Genomic DNA, 18,575 nt, shown 5'->3' with positions numbered 1-18,575 from the left:
GTGAACCCAGGAGGCGGAGCTTGCAGTGAGCCGAGATCGCGCCACTGCACTCCAGCCTGGGTGACGGAGCGAGACTCTGTCTCAAAAAAAAAAAAAAAAAAAAATCTCTTAGTTCCAAGGGAAAGGTGCTGACCCAGCCTGGGCCAGATGCCTCCCTGACTCCAGTAAGCTATGGCCGTAAGTTTATGTTCCACAAACATGGTAGCCAAGATCCACCCCTGTAACGTGTGGATGACACAGAAGGACAGCTCCCAGGAAAGAAGGGATCCTAGGCAGATACACCCATAGGTGTCTGGTGAAATTATCTACTGAAATTAATTATAAATTATCTGAACATGTGTTCAGAAGCTCCAAAACCTCTGATTTTTTACCTAGCAACTTCTTCATATCTTCCATTTCCTTTTTTCCCCACAAGTCTTACCTGGCTCCTTACCCAATTTGCTGATTTCCTTTGCATAGCCAATTGCAAATGTATTCTCAACAGATCCCTGGGCTCGTAAATGAGCTTTGGAGATAACAAGGTGTGTTTTGCTCCCTATTTATTTTTCTGGAAGAATTGGAAAGTAGGAATATTATGTATACTCTAGCATCTCTCTGGTATGCATTTATTTTATTTTATTTTATTTTTTGAGACGAAGTCTTGCTCTGTCACCAGGCTAGAATGCAGTAGCACGATCTCGGCTCACTGTAATCTCTGCCTCCCGGGTTCAAGTGATTCTCCAGCCTTAGCCTCCTGAGTAGCTGGGATTATGTGCGTGTGCACCATGCCTGGCTGATTTTTTATTTTTAGTAAAGACAGGGTTTCATCATGTTGGCCAGGCTGATCCTCAAAGTCCTGACCTCAAGTGATCCGACCACCTAGGCCTCCCAAAGTGCTGGGATTACAGGCGTGAACCACCACGCCCAGCCACATGTAATTTATTAATGTGTCCTGCCCCAGCTAGTGGGAAATGGTGGTAAAGCAGGTATTGTGAAACTTTGGCAACCTGGGACATTCATTCTGCTTTTTCTGAGAACTTACATTCTCTTGTTACAGGAACATGATATAGAAACAACTCATGGTGTGGTCCACGTCACTATAAGAGGCTTACCCAAAGGAAACAGACCAGTTATACTAACATATCATGACATTGGCCTCAACCGTATGTATTTTATTTTACACCTTCCCTTCTTATCATACTTGATCTTTGTATGTTAAAAACCAAACAACAACAATATTCTAATAGAGCAGAGGTTTCCCCCTCTCTGTGGTAACTTTCCCTCCTTGTTCCTACATTCATTAATGGTATAAGGTTCCTGGGAAGTGTGCAGGGGAATGTATTCTGGGGATACTGGAATCACATCTCGCCTTCATGTCTGCTAAAGGATTGCAGATTATACAATGAACTGCTTAAGAAAGTAGAACTGAAATCCATGTTTTCAAGCCTGTACTTTGTTTTTTTTTTAATATGTTTCAGGTTAGAAAATTCAGAGTTGGAACTTAACTTTGTTGTGAGCTCTTCAATGAATTAGTAAGAATTCTTGCTAGAGCCTGTCACCAGTGACTTTAAGTGGACTTTTCTAGATGGTAGCGTAAGATTCTGGCCCCAGCCATAGACACACAGAGTCTGCATACATGTGTTTTCTTTCACGCTGCTCTGGCTTTCATAGATGCCCTGCATTTGAGGCCACAGTTGAGTGTTAAAGCTTTTGTAGCTGCCTTGGCATGAGAAGTGATTTAAGCAGGTATACAAAGAGGGTAGAAGTGGAAGCAGCAGCCCCTCCCTGCACTCTGGCAATTTTGCCAAGAGACAAACTCCCGTGTGGTGAATGTGAACAGCTCAGGACATTCACTCTACCTGTGCTCTTGGGGTATAATCAGTGTCTGTTTGTGAGATAGAGGAATAATGTCCATGAGAAATGACAGCATTATGGGTGTAAGATTATTTTGTGCAATAATCGGAAACCACCAAATATTAACAAAGTAATTTCTACTTTGCAGACATTATTTAGAATTAAGAATTGTTTTCAATATGTATCTCAATATGAGATGTCTTATATTCAGCCTTTAGGGCAGCTTGAATCAGACAGATTGTTCAGACACCTCACTTTGGTGGAATGGTGGTTAAAAAGCAGGGAAAGAAGGTGATAATAGGCATTGACTGAGTAGAGGAAAATTGGGGCGATATGGAGAGCCTGTGACTTATGGGTATTTTTATTCTTATAGATAAATCCTGTTTCAATGCATTCTTTAACTTTGAGGATATGCAAGAGATCACCCAGCACTTTGCTGTCTGTCATGTGGATGCCCCAGGCCAGCAGGAAGGTGCACCCTCTTTCCCAACAGGGTAAGGCCACAAAAAGATCATCTGGGAGACGTGCACTCAGTAGAGCAACTGGCTGAGCTCCAGTGGGAGAAGTGGTGTGTGCTTCCCTTTGATTTTATTACCGTCTATAGGTTATGCTTATTGACCAACCATCCTCATATTTTCTCTCCTTGGGCTGAGAGGACTGTTATGTACAGTTTTTTGGGGGAAACTGTGTGTTTTCCCATATCCAGGAATGGCTCTCCATAGCAGGTGCCTGCTTTCCTGTAATCTCAAGGCATAAATGTCTGGAACATCTACTCCTCACTGTCTTTATCTTTCCTTTCCTTATCTGTTTGAAAGCTGTCATTTTTTAGCGAGACGTGGTGACTCACACCTATAATCCTAGCACTTTGGGAGGCAAAGGCAGTAGGATTGCTTGAGCCCCGGGGTTCAAGACCAGCCTGGATAACATAGGAATACCTTGTCTCTACAAAAAATTGAAAAATTAGCCAGCCAGGCACGGTGGTGTTCACCTGTGGTCGCGTCTGCTTGGGAGGCTGTGGTGGGAGGATCACTTGAGCCCAGGGGATTGAGGCTGCAGTGCCTGAATGACTGAGCAAGACCCTGTCCCCAGAAAGAAAACAAACAAACAAAAAAAAAACTGTCATTTTTGTGTCCTTCCTCAAAACTCCCAACTACTTAGGCCCAAATTCAGATCCCTCTGAGCTTTCCTGGGAGCATCTCCCCATCCTTAGCTCTCAAACTAGTAATGGAAATTTGACCATCTGTGTAACTGTTTATTCTGAGAGGCTGTCCTGGCAGATAGAGGTGTGGGGTGATTGATTGGCTTTGGCACTCTCAGCTTCCTCCTACATCTGCTTCGCAGGGCAGAGTTATAGGCTCCCTACCTGTTTGTTCCCTGGACGGGTGCTTATTGAGAAGACCTTAGGAGGAGTGAGCACACACTCTGTGGAATGCTAATTCTTCCCCTCTCCTTTCACTCATCTCCAGAGCTGCCTTTGGCCAGTGACTGCTGGGAAATAGACAATTGCAGACAAATAATAGCTAATATTTAAATAGTACTCAAACCGTGTTCCAGACCCTGCTTTAAATGCTTTACATTTGTTAACTCATTTACTCCTCACAACCCTATGGGATAAGTTTACTATTATTTCCATTTTATAAGTGAGGAAACTGAGGCCCAGAAAAATTAAGTAACATGGCTAACATTACATAACAAATAAGTGGCAGAGCTAAGATTTGAACCCAGACAGTCTGGTGCCAGAATCTGACTCTAAAATGCAAATTGGCCAGTGGTCAATTTATATCCAACAAGATTTGTATCCAGTTCCTTTTTTCTATTTTGTGGACAAATGGTTCCACAGCACACCATCCCCTTAAGTGTTCAGGCAGAGGCAGGCTGACTTCCCTGTCAGATGTAGAACAGATCCTGCCTCATATATAAGTGGTCATCTTAGGATCAATTCCATCTTCAATTCTGTAATACTTTTTTTTTCTTTCTTGAGATAGGATAGTGCTTTGTTTCCCAGGCTGGAGTACAGTGGCGTGATCATGGCTCACTGCAGCCTCAACCTCCTGGGCTCAAGTGATCCTCCCATCTCAGCCTCCCTACTAGCTGGGACTACAAGTGTGTGCCAACACGCCTGGCTAATTATTGTTATTTTCTGTAGAGACAGGGTTTTGCCCTGTTGCTCAGGCTGGTCTCGAACTCCTGGGCTCGAGCAATCTGGTTGCCTCAGCCTCTGAAAGTGTTGGGATTACAGGCGTGAGCCAACGCTCCCAGTCAGATGCTTACTACTTTTCTAGGAATTCTGATCTGGGTCTGTTCCTGGGCCTGCTCGAACATCTTAGGATCAGATGGTTCATATTATGAACCAAATTCAAATACAATAAAATAACCATGCCAGACACAGTGGCTCACACCTGTAGTCCTAGCACTTTGTTAGGCTGAGGTAGGAGGATCACCTGAGGCCAGGAATTCAAGACCAGCCCTGGCAACATAGTGAGACTCCATCTCTACAAAAAATTGAAAAATTAGCCAGGCATGGTGGCATGCGCCTGTAGTCCCAGCTACTCAGAAGCCTGAGGCAGGAGGATAGCTTGAGCCCAGGAGTTCAAGGTTACAGTGAGCTATGATTTCACTACTGCACTCCAGCCTGGGTGACAGAGTGAGACCATGTCTCTTAAAAAATTAATAATAATAATAATAATAATAATAATAAAAATTTAAAAATAACTATGTTATTCTATGCCTAAGTGAAACAAATAAGCATTCATGCTAAGGGTTTGTAACTGTGTGCCCATACCTAGAAAAGCTTTATTTTTGCATTTAGTTGCCTAAATATAGCAGTAGACCAAGACCCACTTTCTGAGTTGACTCTTACTGCCGGAGGTTTACTGAGCCTGGACTCCAACTGAAGAGATTGTTAGAGGTTTGGAAATACCCTAAGAGAGAACCATGTTACTAGTTCTTTTCATGTGGCACCCTCTGGTCCCAAGGGCTGCTTGTTAGGATATAGAAACCGTGGATTATTTTACTTTCTCCTTAGCATGGCATTTGTAGAGAGTTACACAATATGCCACAATCATTTTCAGGTACCACATCACCTCCTTTGAGCCTTTGGTAAAAGGAAATGCTTTTATCTAAGATTTTTTTTTTTTTTTTTTTTTTTTGAGGCAGAGTTTCGCTCTTGTTACCCAGGCTGGAGTGCAATGGCATGATCTCCGCTCACTGCAGCCTCCGCCTCTCAGGTTCAAGCAATTCTCCTGCCTCAGCCTCCCAAGTTTCTGGGATTACAGGCATGTGCTACCACACCCAGCTAATTTTGTATTTTTAGTAGAGATGAGGTTTCTCCATGTTGGTCAGGCTGGTCTCGAACTCCCAACCTCAGGTGATCTGCCCACCTCGGTGTCCCAAAGTGCTGGGATTATAGGCATGAGCTACTGCGCTCAGCCTTTTATCTAAGACTTCTGGACCTTTCCAGCTGTTCTAGCAACTGGGAATTGTGAGTGCTTTCTAATTTAGGAGATATCCTTCTGGATTGCAGGTATCAGTACCCCACAATGGATGAGCTGGCTGAAATGCTGCCTCCTGTTCTTACCCACCTAAGGTAGGTTCATTCTGCAGTCTTTCATGCAGTTTTTATTGACTTTCTATGGTGAATTCTTTAGTGTCTGTTTCAGAGGATATGATGGTTAGGAAAAATATTATCACTGTCCTCCTAGAGCTTAGTGGGGTAACAAGTAAGCAAACAAATAATAAAGTTCTATAAAATAAGTCAGTGGGGTGTTGTGATAGAGAATAAGGGCGGGATCTACATTAGTAAGGCAAGTTAGGGAATTCCTCTCTAGGAAGGTGGCACACACGCTGAGACCTAGAAGATTTAAAAATCTACCTTGAGCTGGGCCAAGTGGCAGGAAGATCACTTAACAACAGCAGTTCAAGGCTACAGTGAGTTGTGATCCCACCCCTGCACTCCAGCCTGAGTAACAGTGAGACACCCTGTATCTAAAAAATAAATATAAAGCTGTTTAAATTTTTTTAAAAACGTTCATCTCACTGAGAAGAGAATGGTTTGGAGAAGAATCAGAGAGAGAAAGCAGGGAGAACAGTTAAACTATTAACAATAGTCCAGGCAAGAGATAATGATAGCATGGTACTGGATGCTGCTGTTGGGGGATGATTGAAATAGATAGTAGTAGGTAGATGGATATATTCTGGAGATAGACTCCACTGACTTGCTGATGGGTTGGATACTGACAGCTACCAAGGATAACTCTCAGGTTTCAGTTATATATATTTTTATATGTGTGTGTGTGTGTGTGTACATATATGTGTGTGTATATATATATGTATATATACATATACATATATATACATATATTTATTTATTTATTTGTTTGTTTTGAGATGGAGTTTCACTCCATCACCCAGGCTAGAGTGTAGTGGTGCGATCGCAGCTCACTGCAGCCTCTGCCTCCTGGGTTCAAACGATTTTCCTGCCTCAGCTTCCCATTTAGCTGGGATTACAGGCACAGGCCACCATGCCTGGCTAATTTTTTTTGTATTTTTAGTAGAGACGGGGTTTCATCATGTTGGCCAGGCTGATCTCGAACTCCTCACCTTCAATGATCCACCTGCCTTGGCCTCTCAAAGTCCTGGGATCATAGGCGTGAGCCACTGCCCCCGGTCTCAGTTATATTTTATTTAACCATTAAAACCAACTTGAAAATAGTTGGTGGGATCCTTGTTTTTTTTGGTTTTGTTTTTTGTTTTTTTTGAGACGGAGTCTCACTCTGTCACCTAGGCTGGAGTGCAGTGGCGCATTCTCGGCTCACTGCAAGCTCCACCTCCCGGGTTCACGCCATTCTCCTGCCTCAGCCTCCCGAGCAGCTGAGACTACAGGTGCCCGCCACCATGTCTGGTTAATTTTTTTTGTATTTTTAGTAGAGACGGGGTTTCACCGTGTTAGCCAGGATGGTCTCGATCTCCTGACTTCGTGATCCGCTCGCCTCGGCCTCCCAAAGTGCTGGGATTACAGGCGTGAGCCACCGTGCCCAGCCTTTGTTTTTTTTTTTTAACAGGCGCACGCCACCATGCCCGGCTAATTTTTTGTATTTTAGTAGAGACGGGGTTTCACCATGTTGGTCAGGATGGTCTTGATCTGCTGACCTCGTGATCCGCCGACCTCGTGATCCGCCTGCCTCGGCCTCCCAAAGTGCTAAGATTACAGGCGTAAGCCACTGCGCCCAGCTGAGATCCTTGTTTTATAAATAAGGAACTGAGGCTCAGAAAGTTAGGGGAAAGAAAAAAAAACACTTGCCCAAATTCTCACATCTAATAAATATCAGAGCCAGGATTTCAACCCAGGTTGTATGCTTTCAATTATGCAATGCTGCCTGCAAATGAAGTTGACTCTGTCAGTTGTCGTTATGTCCCATTCACAGCCTGAAAAGCATCATTGGAATTGGAGTTGGAGCTGGAGCTTACATCCTCAGCAGATTTGCAGTAAGTATGTAGAGGATTAGCCTCAACATCCTTGAGGCAGTGCCTGGGTCACAGCTATTACTGCTGTGTTAAATGACCAGGCAGTATTCTGGGCCTTATGTCAGTTTTTCTGTAACTTCCGTCAGCTTTAGATACAGGTTGTATAAAGCCTAGCTTTGTACTTAACAATACCTGAAAAATCACAAATGGGGACAGTACATCATCAATAAAAAGCAAGTCCTAGATGCTGCTTATAATGGAATTTTGTACGGCCATTAAAATTAAGTTTACGAAAAGCTTTATAATGATACATGGTTTGCATACATTATAATGTTAACCAAAAAGTTAGAATATAGATTGACATAAAGTTTGTCATAGCCATAGGAAAGGACTGGAAGAAAATGTACCAAAAAATATTAATGGATTGATATGTGGTAAGATAATGTGAAATTTTTATTTTCTGCTTTTTATAATTTCTCTGCTTATCAAATTTTCTATCGTGAATATAATCACTGTAGTCAGAGAAAAAAAGTAAGCCAGGGACCAGGCACGGTGGCTCACGCCTGTGATCCTAGCACTTTGGGAGGCCAACACGGGTGGATCACCTGAGGTCAGGAGTTCGAGACCAGCCTGGCCAACATGGGAAACCCCGTCTCCACTAAAAATACAAAAATTAGATGGGCGTGGTGGTAGGTGCCTGTAATCCCAGCTACTCAGGAGGCTGAGGCAGGAGAATTGCATGAATCCTGGAGGCCGAGATTGTAGTGAGCCGAGATAGCATCACTGCACCAGCCTGGGCAACAAGAGCGAAACTATGTCTCAAAAAAAAAATTAAATTAAATTAAATTAAATAAGCTAGAGAGCTAGAGCTCCTATTATAAATTTTTTTTTTTTTTTTTTGAGATGAAGTCTTGCTGTGTCGCCCAGGCTGGAGTGCAGTGGTGCAATCTCGGCTCACTGCAACCTCCGCCTCCTGGGTTTAAGTGATTCTCCTGCCTCAGCCTCCTGAGTAGCTGGGATTACAGGCGCCCACTACCACACCCAGCTAATTTTTGTATTTTTAGTAGACATGGGGTTTCGCCATGTTGGTCAGGCTGGTCTCTAACTCCTGACCTCGTGATCCACCCTCCTCAGCCTCCCAAAGTGCTGAGATTACAGGCGTGAGCCACCGTGCCCGGCCAGACATTATTATCATTATTTTTTTTTAATACGTCCTCAGTGATAGGAGAGTCTTCTGAGGATGATACAGACTGTTCAGATGGTTTCAGAAAAAAAAACTTCAGAAGCCTCTGTTGAGAACAAAGATATATGAGCGTGGAGCAGCTGCTTGTGCCAAGGGCGCTTTCCCAATGAGGAAGATCCACCATGAATTGAACAACTGCATATAGATCTTTGCAAGACAAGATAATTTGATAGTAAAATAAGTAATTTGATAGCAAAACCAGAAACTGGTTTCCATATGCTAAGTCAGATTTCAAGAGCTATTTTTCCACATGTTCTCCCTCTTTGTAGTCTTACTTTCAAATGTGAGGCATTAAGGCATGTAAGTAAGAATTGATCAACCATGTTCCAACTGTTTAGAAGAACTGTGGGAGTGTAGCTTTCATACTATTGTCTTTGCCTCATCTTTCAGCTCAACCATCCAGAGCTTGTGGAAGGCCTTGTGCTCATTAATGTTGACCCTTGCGCTAAAGGCTGGATTGACTGGGCAGCTTCCAAAGTAAGTACCACATGAAGGTGTCCATCGGCTTATCTTGGCCCATCTCAAAACAGCTTACCAGTTTTTCATTGAAGTATATATACAGTTAAGGGTAAAAATGTTAAGTATATAGCTTGAAGAATGTTTACATATAAAATCACCATCCAATCACGATATAGAATATTCCCAGCTCACTAGGGGATTCCGTTGTATCTTTTCCTAATTGATACTTCCTCTCCTTCCCAGAAATTACCTGTTCTGACTGTTGTTACCAGAGATAAGTTTTATCTGTTTTTAAACAGTTTTATCTGTTAAATTGGAATCATAGAAACTGTATTTTTTTTTTTTTTTTTGAGATGGAGTCTCACTCTGTTGCCCAGGCTGGAGTGCAGTGGTGCGATCTCGGCTCACTGCAACCTCTGCCTCCCGGTTCAAGCAATTCTTCTGCCTCAGCCTCCCGAGTAGTTGGGACTACAGGTGTGTGCCACCGCGCCTGGCTAATTTTTGTATTTTTAGTAGAGACGGGGTTTCACTGTATTGGCCAGGCTGGTCTCAAACTCCTGACCTCGTGATTTGCCCACCTTGGCCTCCCAGAGTGCTGGGATTATAGGCGTGAGTCACTGTGCCCAGCTGAAAATGTATTCTTCTCTGTCTGGTTTCTTTCTTTTTTTTTTTTTTTGAGACGAGTCTTGCTCTGTTGCCCAGGCTGGAGTGCAGTGGCACGATCTTGGCTCACTGCAACCTCCACCTCCCGGTTCAAGCAATTCTCTGCCTCAGCCTCCTGAGTGGCTGGGATTACAGGTGCCCACCACCAAGCCCGGCTAATTTTTTTGTATTTTTAGGAGAGACGGGGTTTCACCATCTTGACCAGGCTGGTCTTGAACTCCTGACCTTGTGATCCACCCGCCTCGACCTCCCAAAGTGCTGGGATTACAGGCGTGAGCCACCGCACCCAGCCTGTCTGGTTTCTTTTCTTTCATCACGGTGTCTGTGAAACTCATCCAAGTTGTATGTAGCAGTAGTTCTAAATTACAGTTTGGACTGGGCACGGTGGCTCATGCCTGTAATCCCAGCACTTTGGGAGGCAGAGGCGGGAAAATCACCTGAGGTCGGGAGTTTGAGACCAGCCTGACCAACATGGAGAAACCCCATCTCTACTAAAAATACAAAATTAGTCGGGTGTGGTGGTGCATGCCTGTAATCCCAGCTACTCGGGAGGCTGAGGCAGGAGAATCACTTGAACCTGGGAGGCAGAGGTTGCAGTGAGCTAAGATCGTGCCATTGCACTCCAGCCTGGGCAACAAAAGCAAAACTCCATCTGAAAAAAATAAAAATAAATAAATAAATAAATTACAATTTGGCCAGGCGCGGTGGCTCACGCCTGTAATTCCAGCACTTTGGGAGGTCAAGGTGGGCAGATCACCTGAGGTCAGGAGTTCAAGACCAGCCTGGCCAACATGGTGAAACTCCGTCTCTACTAAAAATACAAAAATTAGCCGGGCGTGGTGGTGGGTGCCTGTAATCCCAGCTGCTCGGGGGGCTGAGACAGGATAATCACTTGAACCTGGGAGGTGGAGATTCCAGTGAGCTGAGATCACACCATTGCGCTCCAGCCTGGGTGACAAGAGTGAAACTCTGTCTCAAAAAAAAAAAAAAAAAAAAAATTGCAATTTAACAGGAGTTCTAAACGGTTCTTTAGTAACCTATTGTGTGAATACACAGAACGAGTTGTTTCTGTTATTTGGATCTTATGAGTAAAGCTGCTGTGCATATTCCTTATGTCTTTCAGTAGACATACACATTTATTTCTCTTGGGTTTATACCTAGGAGTGAAATTGCTGTGTCATAGGGCATTTGTATGTTTAGCTTTAGTAGATATAATCAAACAGTTTTCCAAAGTATTTGACCAAGGCCAGGCATGGTAGCTCACACCTGTAATGCCAACACTTTGGGAGGCCGAGGTGGGAGGATCACTTGAGGTCAGGAGTTCAAGACTAGCCAGGCCAACATGGCAAAACCCTGTCTCTACTAAAAATACGAAAATTAGCTGGGGTGTGGGGCATGATGGTACACATCTGTAATCCCAGCTACTCAGGAGGCTGAGGCAGGAGAATTGCTTGAACCCAGGAGGTGGAGGTTGCGGTGAGCCAAGATCGTGCCACTGCATGCCAGCCTGGGCAACAGAGTGAGACTCTCTCTCAAAGAAAACAAAAATAAAAATAAAGTAAATGAAAATGTCTTCAAAGTATTTAACCATTTACACAACAGCAGTGCGTGAAAGTTTCAGTTGCTCCACATCACCAACATTTGATATTATAAGTACTTTTAATTTTAGTAAAAGACAAGCAGTTTTATTTGTGATATTAGTTTGTTTTTATGTTTTCCATTACCAAAATAGCTTTAGTCATTAAAATAAGAATTTTTAATTACATCATCTTTTAAATGTTAAGCTATGCTTGTAGATAGATAATCCTGTTGTTGTTGTTTGTTTGAGACGGAGTCTCGCTCTTGTCGCCCAGGCTGGAGTGCAGTGGCATGATCTTGGCTCACTGCAACCTCCACCTCCCAGGTTTAAGCAACTCTCAGCCTTAGCCTCCCGAGTAGCTGGGATCACAGGTGCCTGCCACCATGCCTGGCTCATTTTATATTTTTAGTAAAGACGGTGTTTCACCATCTTGGCCAGGCTGGTCTTGAACTCCTGACCTCGTGATCCACCCGCCTCAGCCTCCCGAAGTGCTGGGATTACAGGTGTGAGCTACCGCACCCGGCCAATCCTGGGTTTTAATTTGCATCTCCCTAAGGGGCAGTGATGTCAAGCATCTTTTCTTGAATATCTTCTTGTGAAGTGTTTGTTCAAGTCTTTTGCCCTCACCCTCATTCCCCTCCCCACTTTAAAAAATATTCTGTATGTGCGTCCTGGGTACATGTATCTCAAATAGCTTCTCCTAGTCTATAGTTTGCATTTTCTTTTTCTTACTGAATGAAATGAATGAATCACTCCACAGTGAACCCCAGCACTTTATCTGTGCTACTCCTTCCAACGACATGTGGATTGCTGGTGTTTGCTAACTCAAAAAGGAAGGAATTTAACCTCTAAAATCCATTCAAGGAGATAGGAAACTAAAGGGAATGCTAATGACTTTACAAATATAAGCACTCCCAGTCCCAGTCCCAAACCAGAGTAAAAAATGGGTGATTCTGTTGGGAGAGGACATTTTTTTAAAACAGAAAAGTGGGAATAAGGAAAAAATTATATCCCTTGTGTTATGGGATCTCTGGGGTGTTGATTTGTCTAGCCAGAAACTTCTGTGGCCACAGCACCTTTGCCTGAGTTCCTGTCCTGCATCCAGGAAGAGTGAGGTACACAGACAAGTGAAGGGTGAAGAAGAGTTTTATTTAGTGTTAGAACAGCACAGAGGAATGGGTAGCTCCTCTCTGTAGGCAGGTCGTCCAGTCGAGTGTTCAGCTCTTTGCAGACAGGAGGCCCTGGAGAAGGTGGTTCCTTTCCACAGGCGAGTCATTCCGACTTCTCTGCAGGTCTCTGAAGCTCTCAGCAGAGAGAGTAGCCCTTCTCTGCCAGCAGGTTGCCCCTGAAGCGCTCAGTGGAGAGTGTATTCCTCTCTGCAGCTGGTTGTCCAGTGTCTCTACCTTCTTTGTCCTCTGGCCATCCTCTACCCTGTGCTGGCTGAGCCCAAGGCTTTTATGGACCTCAGAAGGGAGGAAGTGCATGCTGATTGGTCCATGGGCGGCCATGGGCAGGCTGGGAAGAGGTGCCACAAGTCCTGACTGGTCTGGGCGACTGGCAATCCAGCCCGTAGCCTTCAGGGCCTCCCTGGCCTGAGGGTGGGGCCTTACTGGGAACCCTGCCCCCTTCTGCCCAGGACTCTGCCTGCGTCCCGCTCCATTCATGGCCCCGGGGCTTGGAGGGGCCCTTCCTGGGGCGCCCAAGGGTGCAGGCTGCAGAGATGCCCCAGTCCTACGCCTGGGAGGGCGGCTGCAGCTGCACCTGGGAGCTCCCAGCCCGCCAGCTGGGAAGGGGCCCGGCTCCCGCTTGTCCCCGGCTCCTGCTAGCTTCCCGGAGCCAGAGGCCCAGGTCTGCAGCCACAGGCGCAGCGGCTGCAGCTGTACCTGGGAAGGCAAATCCTGCCTGTTCCCAGTTCCCCCAAGAACACAGGGAGGCTGAGATCCACAGCTGCAGTTTGGGCGGCTGTAGCCCTGCCCAGGAGGGCGGGGATCCTGCTTGCTCCATAGAGCAGGAGGCCTGGGTCTGCGGCTCTGGTCCCAACCCGGAAGGGGCGGGGCTTCCGCCAGCTCCATGGCGTGTGCAGCCCCAGCCACACAGCGTGATGGCAGCAGCCACTGCCATCACTTGCATTCAACTCACCTATGCTAAAAATAATTCACTGTTAGGCCAGGCACGTGGCTCACGCCCATTATCCCAGCACTTTGGGAGGCCGAGGTGAGTGGATCACCTGAGGTCAGGAGTTCAAGACCAGTCTGGCCAACATGGTGAAACCCCGTTTCTACTAAAAATAAAAACATTAGCCAGGCCTGGTGGTGTATGCCTGTAATCCCAGCTACTCGGGAGGCTGAGGCAGGAGAATTACTTGAACCCAGGAGGCAGAGGTTGCAGTGAGCCGAGATCGTGCCATTGCACTCCAGCTTGGGTGATGAGCAAAACTCCGTCTCAAAAAAACAAAACAAAACAAAAAACAAACAAACAAAAACACTGTTTTTAGGTTAGAAAAAGTTTTGAACCATTTTCTTGATGAAGTACAAATGTTATGTGTATGTTATTTTAATCTAAAACTATGGTATTTTATAATAAATCACTGATTTCCAGAGAGAAAATTAAGGTTTTATTTCCTGCTAAAAGATGCCTAATCTGTTAATCTCATTTTATTATTTATTTATGTATGTATTTTTTTTTTTTTTTTTTTTTTTGAGACGGATCTCGCTGTGTCGCCCAGGCAGGAGTGCAGTGGCGCTATCTCGGCTCACTGCAAGCTCCGCCTCCCGGGTTCACGCCATTCTCCCGCCTCAGCCTCCCAAGTAGCTGGGACTACAGGCGCCCGCCACCAAGCCCGGCTAATTTTTTGTATTTATAGTAGAGACGGGGTTTCACCGTGTTAGCCAGGATGGTCTCGATCTCCTGACCTCGTGATCCGCCCGCCTCAGCCTCCCAAAGTGCTGGGATTACAGGCGTGAGCCACCGCGCCCAGCCGTTAATCTCATTTTAAACAAATGCTTACTTCTCAGTACTTTTACATTGCCATAAATGTTCTAATACACCATTGCAGGACAAAGTCTCCAAAATACCACCACCCAACTTGTCAAATGTATCAAGAGTCTTTATTGGCTGGGCACGGTGGTTTATAAACCTCTGTAATCTCAGCACTTTGAGAGGCTGAGGCAGGAGGATCGCTTGAGCCCACGAGTTTGAGACCAGCCTGGGCAACATAGTGAGACCCCATCTCTACAAAAAATTTTAAAAGTAGGCCAGGTGCAGTAGTTTACACCTGTAATCCCAGCACTTTGGGAGGCCGAGGTGGGCATATCACCTGAAGTCGGGAGTTCGAGACCAGCCTGACCAACATGGAAAAACCCCGTCTCTACTAAAAATACAAAATGTGCCAGGCATGGTGGCGCATGCCTATAATCCCAGCTACTCGGGAGGCTGAGGCAGGAGAATCACTTGAACCCGGGAGGTGGAGGTTGCAGTGAGTCGAGATCGTGCCATTGCACTCCAGCCTGGGCAACAAGAGCAAAACTCCATCCCCCCCGCCAAAAAAAAAAAAAACTTAAAAAGTAGCCCGTTGCGGGCCAGGTGAGGTGGCTCATGCCTGTAATCTCCACACTTTGGGAGGCAGAGGCAGATGGATCACCTGAGGTCAGGAGTTCAAGACCAGCCTGGCCAACGTGGCAAAACCCCGTCTCTACTAAAAATACAAAAATTACCCGGGCCTGGTGGCACATGTCTGTAATCCCAGCTACTTGGGAAGCTAAGGCAAGAGAATCGCTTGAACCTGGGAGGTGGAGGTTGTAGTGAGTCAAGATCATGCCACTGCATTCTAGCCTGGGCAACAGACGAGACTGTCTCAAAAAAAAAAAAAAAAAAAGCCAGCTGTGGTGGCACATGTCTGTGGTTCCAGCTACTCGGTAAGCTGAGGTGGGAAGAATACTTGAACCCAGCAGGTCGAGGCTGTAGTGAGCCATGATCACACCACTGGACTCCAGACTAGGTGACAGAGACCCTGTCTCAAAAAAAAAAAAAAAAAAATCTGGCTGGGCATGGTGGATCATGCCTGTAGTCCTAGCACTTTGGGAGGCCAAGACAGGAGGATCGCTTGAGGCCAGGAGTTTAAGACCAGCCTGGTCAACAGAACAAGACTTTGTGTCAACAAAAATTTAAAAGGTGGTACACGCTTGTAGTCCCAGCTACTCGGGAGGCTAAAGGGAAAGGATTGCTTGAGCCCAGGTGTTCAAGGTTGCAGTGAGCCATGATCATGCTACTACAGTCCTGCCTGGGTGACAGAGAGAGACCTTGTCTTAAAAAAAAAAAAAAAAGCTTTATTGATACTCAAACCATGAGATTCAATAAGTCGATATCTAGGAACTTTTTTGAAAGGTAGTTAGTGATCCTTAAAAAGATTTAAAGAGGGCTGGGCGTGGTGGCTCACACCTGTAATCCCAGCACTTTGGGAGGTCGAGGTGGGCGGATCACCTGAGGTCAGAAGTTCGAGACCAGCCTGACCAACATGGAGAAACCCCGTCTCTACTAAAAATACAAAAATTAGCCAGGTGTGGTGGCACACGCCTGTAATCCCAGCTACTGGGGAGGCTGAGGTAGGAGGAGAATCACTTGAACCCGGGAGGCAAAGTTTGCAGTGACTCAAGATCGCACCACTGCACTCCAGCCTGGGTGATAGAGTGAGACTCCATCTCAAAAAAGAAAAAAAAGATTTAAAGAGATGGATAATAAATTTTTAAAAAAGGTAACACCTATGTAGTGCTTACTGTGTACCAGGCACTGTTCTTAAATGTTTTTTTGTTTTTGAAACGGAGTTTCACTCTTGTTGCCCAGGCTGGAGTGTGCAGTGGCGTGATCTCGGCTCACTGCAACCTCAATCTCCCAGGTTCAAGTGATTCTCCTGCCTCAGCCTCCTGAGTAGCTGGGATTACAGATAACGTGCCACCACGCCCAGCTAATTTTTGTATTTTTAGTAGAGACAGGGTTTTACCATGTTGGTCAGGCTGGTCTTGAACTCCTGACCTCATGATCCACCCGTCTTGGCCTCCCAAAGTGCTGGGATTACAGGTGTGAGCTACTGCGCCCGGCCAAATGTTTTAGATATACTTAACTTTTCAGCCTCAGGACAATCCATTGGTATCATTACTATCCTACAGAGACATTATTTACTTAAAATTACACTGCTAGTAAATTGCAAACCCAGAATATTCATTAAAGCATTGTTTTAATGCTTTAAAGTATTCATTAAAGTGGGCGGATCACTTGAGGTCAGGAGTTCAAGACCGGCCTGGCCACCTGGCCAACATGGTGAAACCCATCTCTACTAAAAATACAGAAACGTAGCCAGGTGTGGTGGTGCACGCCTGTGTTCCCAGCTACTCGGGAGCTGAGGTTGAAGAATCACTTGAACCTGGGAGGTGGAGGTTGCAGTGACCCTGGATTGCACCACTTCACTCCAGCCTGGGTGATAGAACAAGAGAACGAGACCCTGTCTCAAAAAAAAAGAAAACAAACAAATGATGTCTTTTGTATTCTGTTTTTTCGTAATTTCTTATGATAAGCATATTTTTATTAAAACTTAAAATATTCTAGTCATCAGCAAACTAGATTCTAAATCATTTATCCATCTCTTCCTATGTTTACATTTTGGAGAAATGAGGTATTTCTTAGCTAAAACACATTAACAGTGCTATTGCCAGATGCTATGGAAATTCCTTCTCACAGCCTGGCTTATTTAAAATATGTCCTGGCTGGGCGCAGTGTTTCACATTGGTAATCCCAGCACTTTGGGAGGGTGAGGCAGGAGGATTGCTTGAGCTCAGGAGTTCAAGACTACCCTGGGCAACATAGTGAGACCTCGTCTCTACAAAAATTTAAAAAATTAGCCTGGCGTGGTGGTGCACAACTGTAGTCCCAGCTACTTGGGTGGCTGAGGCCGGAAAATCGCTTGAGCCTGGGAGGTCAAGGCTGCAGTGAGCTATGATGGTGCCACTGCACTCCAGCCTGGGTGACAGAGAGAGACCCTGTCAATCAGTCGTGTCCTAATTCTTTCTTAATATGTGGGTACATTTTTTTTTTTTTTTTTTTGAGACGGAATCTTGCTCTGTTGCCCAGGGTGGAGTGCAGTGGCATGATCTCGGCTCACTGCAACCTCCACCTCCTGGGTTCAAGTGATTCTCCTGCCTCAGCCTTTTGAGTAGCTGGGACTACAAGTGCACACCACCACGCCTGGCTAATTTGTATATTTTTAGTAGAGACGGGGTTTCACCATGTTGGTCAGCCTGGTCTCAAACTCCTGACCTCAGGTGATCCGCTGGCCTCGGCCTCCCAAAGTGCTGGGATTACAGGCATGAGCCACCACGCCCAGCCTACTTTTCTATAGTTCATAACCTGTGCATCACTGATAACCTATGTGAAGATTTCAGGACTTCTTTCTTCCTCAGTCTTTCTGGAACTATATGATCCTACTCCAGGCATAGCCATGTCTGTCTCCCTCAGTGCCTCTTCTCCATTCTTACCCCCAATTCAGTACTTCATCCCTGATCAGCAGTACAGGTTCAGCATAAAACCAAGGAAGAAGGCTGAACAGGAATCAGCAACATAATTTGAGTTGGAAATTTTTCTGAAAATAGACTACAGTATGCAGATTTACACAGATTGCTGCATTTATTAGACTGTGAGATGCATCATTTTGAAATGGGAAAAATTAGGAGAAAAATGTTTAAAACTCAAGAACATTCTGTAAACAACTCATTTCCTCCCACTCCCTGAAATGAAGATAGCAAAAACTGGAAGAAAGAGGAAAAAAATTGTTTTTGTCTCTTGGAAGTCATGGCAGTGATTGTTAAGTTAGTCCTTATCAGCCATAAATCCAGTGTAAATACAGAAATACAGACAGGAATAAAGTAGCAAACAGCCGTGAGGTCTAGGTCTCAGGCTTTCAAAGAAGGAATTGACATTGTCCTTCCAGTCCCCTATTTCATAGCAGGCTTTATTATTACCCTGCAAAGGAGACTTAGTTTTTCTGACTTGTTTCTCATCTCTATGTTTCTTTGAAACCACCGTCTCATGAAATGTATAACACTGAATTGTGGGGTTTTTTTTTTTTTTTTTTTTGAGACGGAGTCTCACTGTGTCGCCCAGGCTGGAGTGCAGTGGCGCAATCTCGGCTCACTGCAAGCTCTGCCTCCCGGGTTCATGCCATTCTCCTGCCTCAACCTCCCGAGTAGCAGGGACTACAGGTACCTGCCACCACACCTGGCTAATTTTTTGTATTTTTAGTAGAGACAGGGTTTCACCGTGTTAGCCAGGATGGTCTCAATCTCCTGA

At 45.1% G+C, this 18,575-nt stretch overlaps 1 protein-coding gene across 6 annotated transcripts in view; it reads left to right on the top strand.

Annotated features, from left to right (window-relative positions):
• NDRG3 (NDRG family member 3) overlaps nucleotides 1–18,575 on the top strand; it is a 93,652-nt gene that overhangs the window by 55,975 nt on the left and 19,102 nt on the right. For 5 of the 6 annotated variants that reach the window (XM_034947412.3, XM_034947411.3, XM_034947414.3 and 2 more), the window contains 5 exons: nucleotides 1,037–1,142; nucleotides 2,207–2,327; nucleotides 5,357–5,419; nucleotides 7,257–7,317; nucleotides 8,930–9,016. In XM_034947412.3, the coding sequence (XP_034803303.1) occupies nucleotides 1,037–1,142; nucleotides 2,207–2,327; nucleotides 5,357–5,419; nucleotides 7,257–7,317; nucleotides 8,930–9,016 (438 nt within the window). The remainder of the gene's footprint in view (nucleotides 1–1,036; nucleotides 1,143–2,206; nucleotides 2,328–5,356; nucleotides 5,420–7,256; nucleotides 7,318–8,929; nucleotides 9,017–18,575) is intronic. The other variant, XM_034947415.4, reaches the window with a different exon arrangement.

The sequence above is a fragment of the Pan paniscus genome, chromosome 21 (genome assembly GCF_029289425.2).
Source record: "Pan paniscus chromosome 21, NHGRI_mPanPan1-v2.0_pri, whole genome shotgun sequence".
Lineage (NCBI taxonomy): Eukaryota > Metazoa > Chordata > Mammalia > Primates > Hominidae > Pan > Pan paniscus.
The sequence above is the reverse complement of the archived record's forward strand: the minus strand, read 5'-3'. Positions and strand labels throughout refer to the sequence as shown.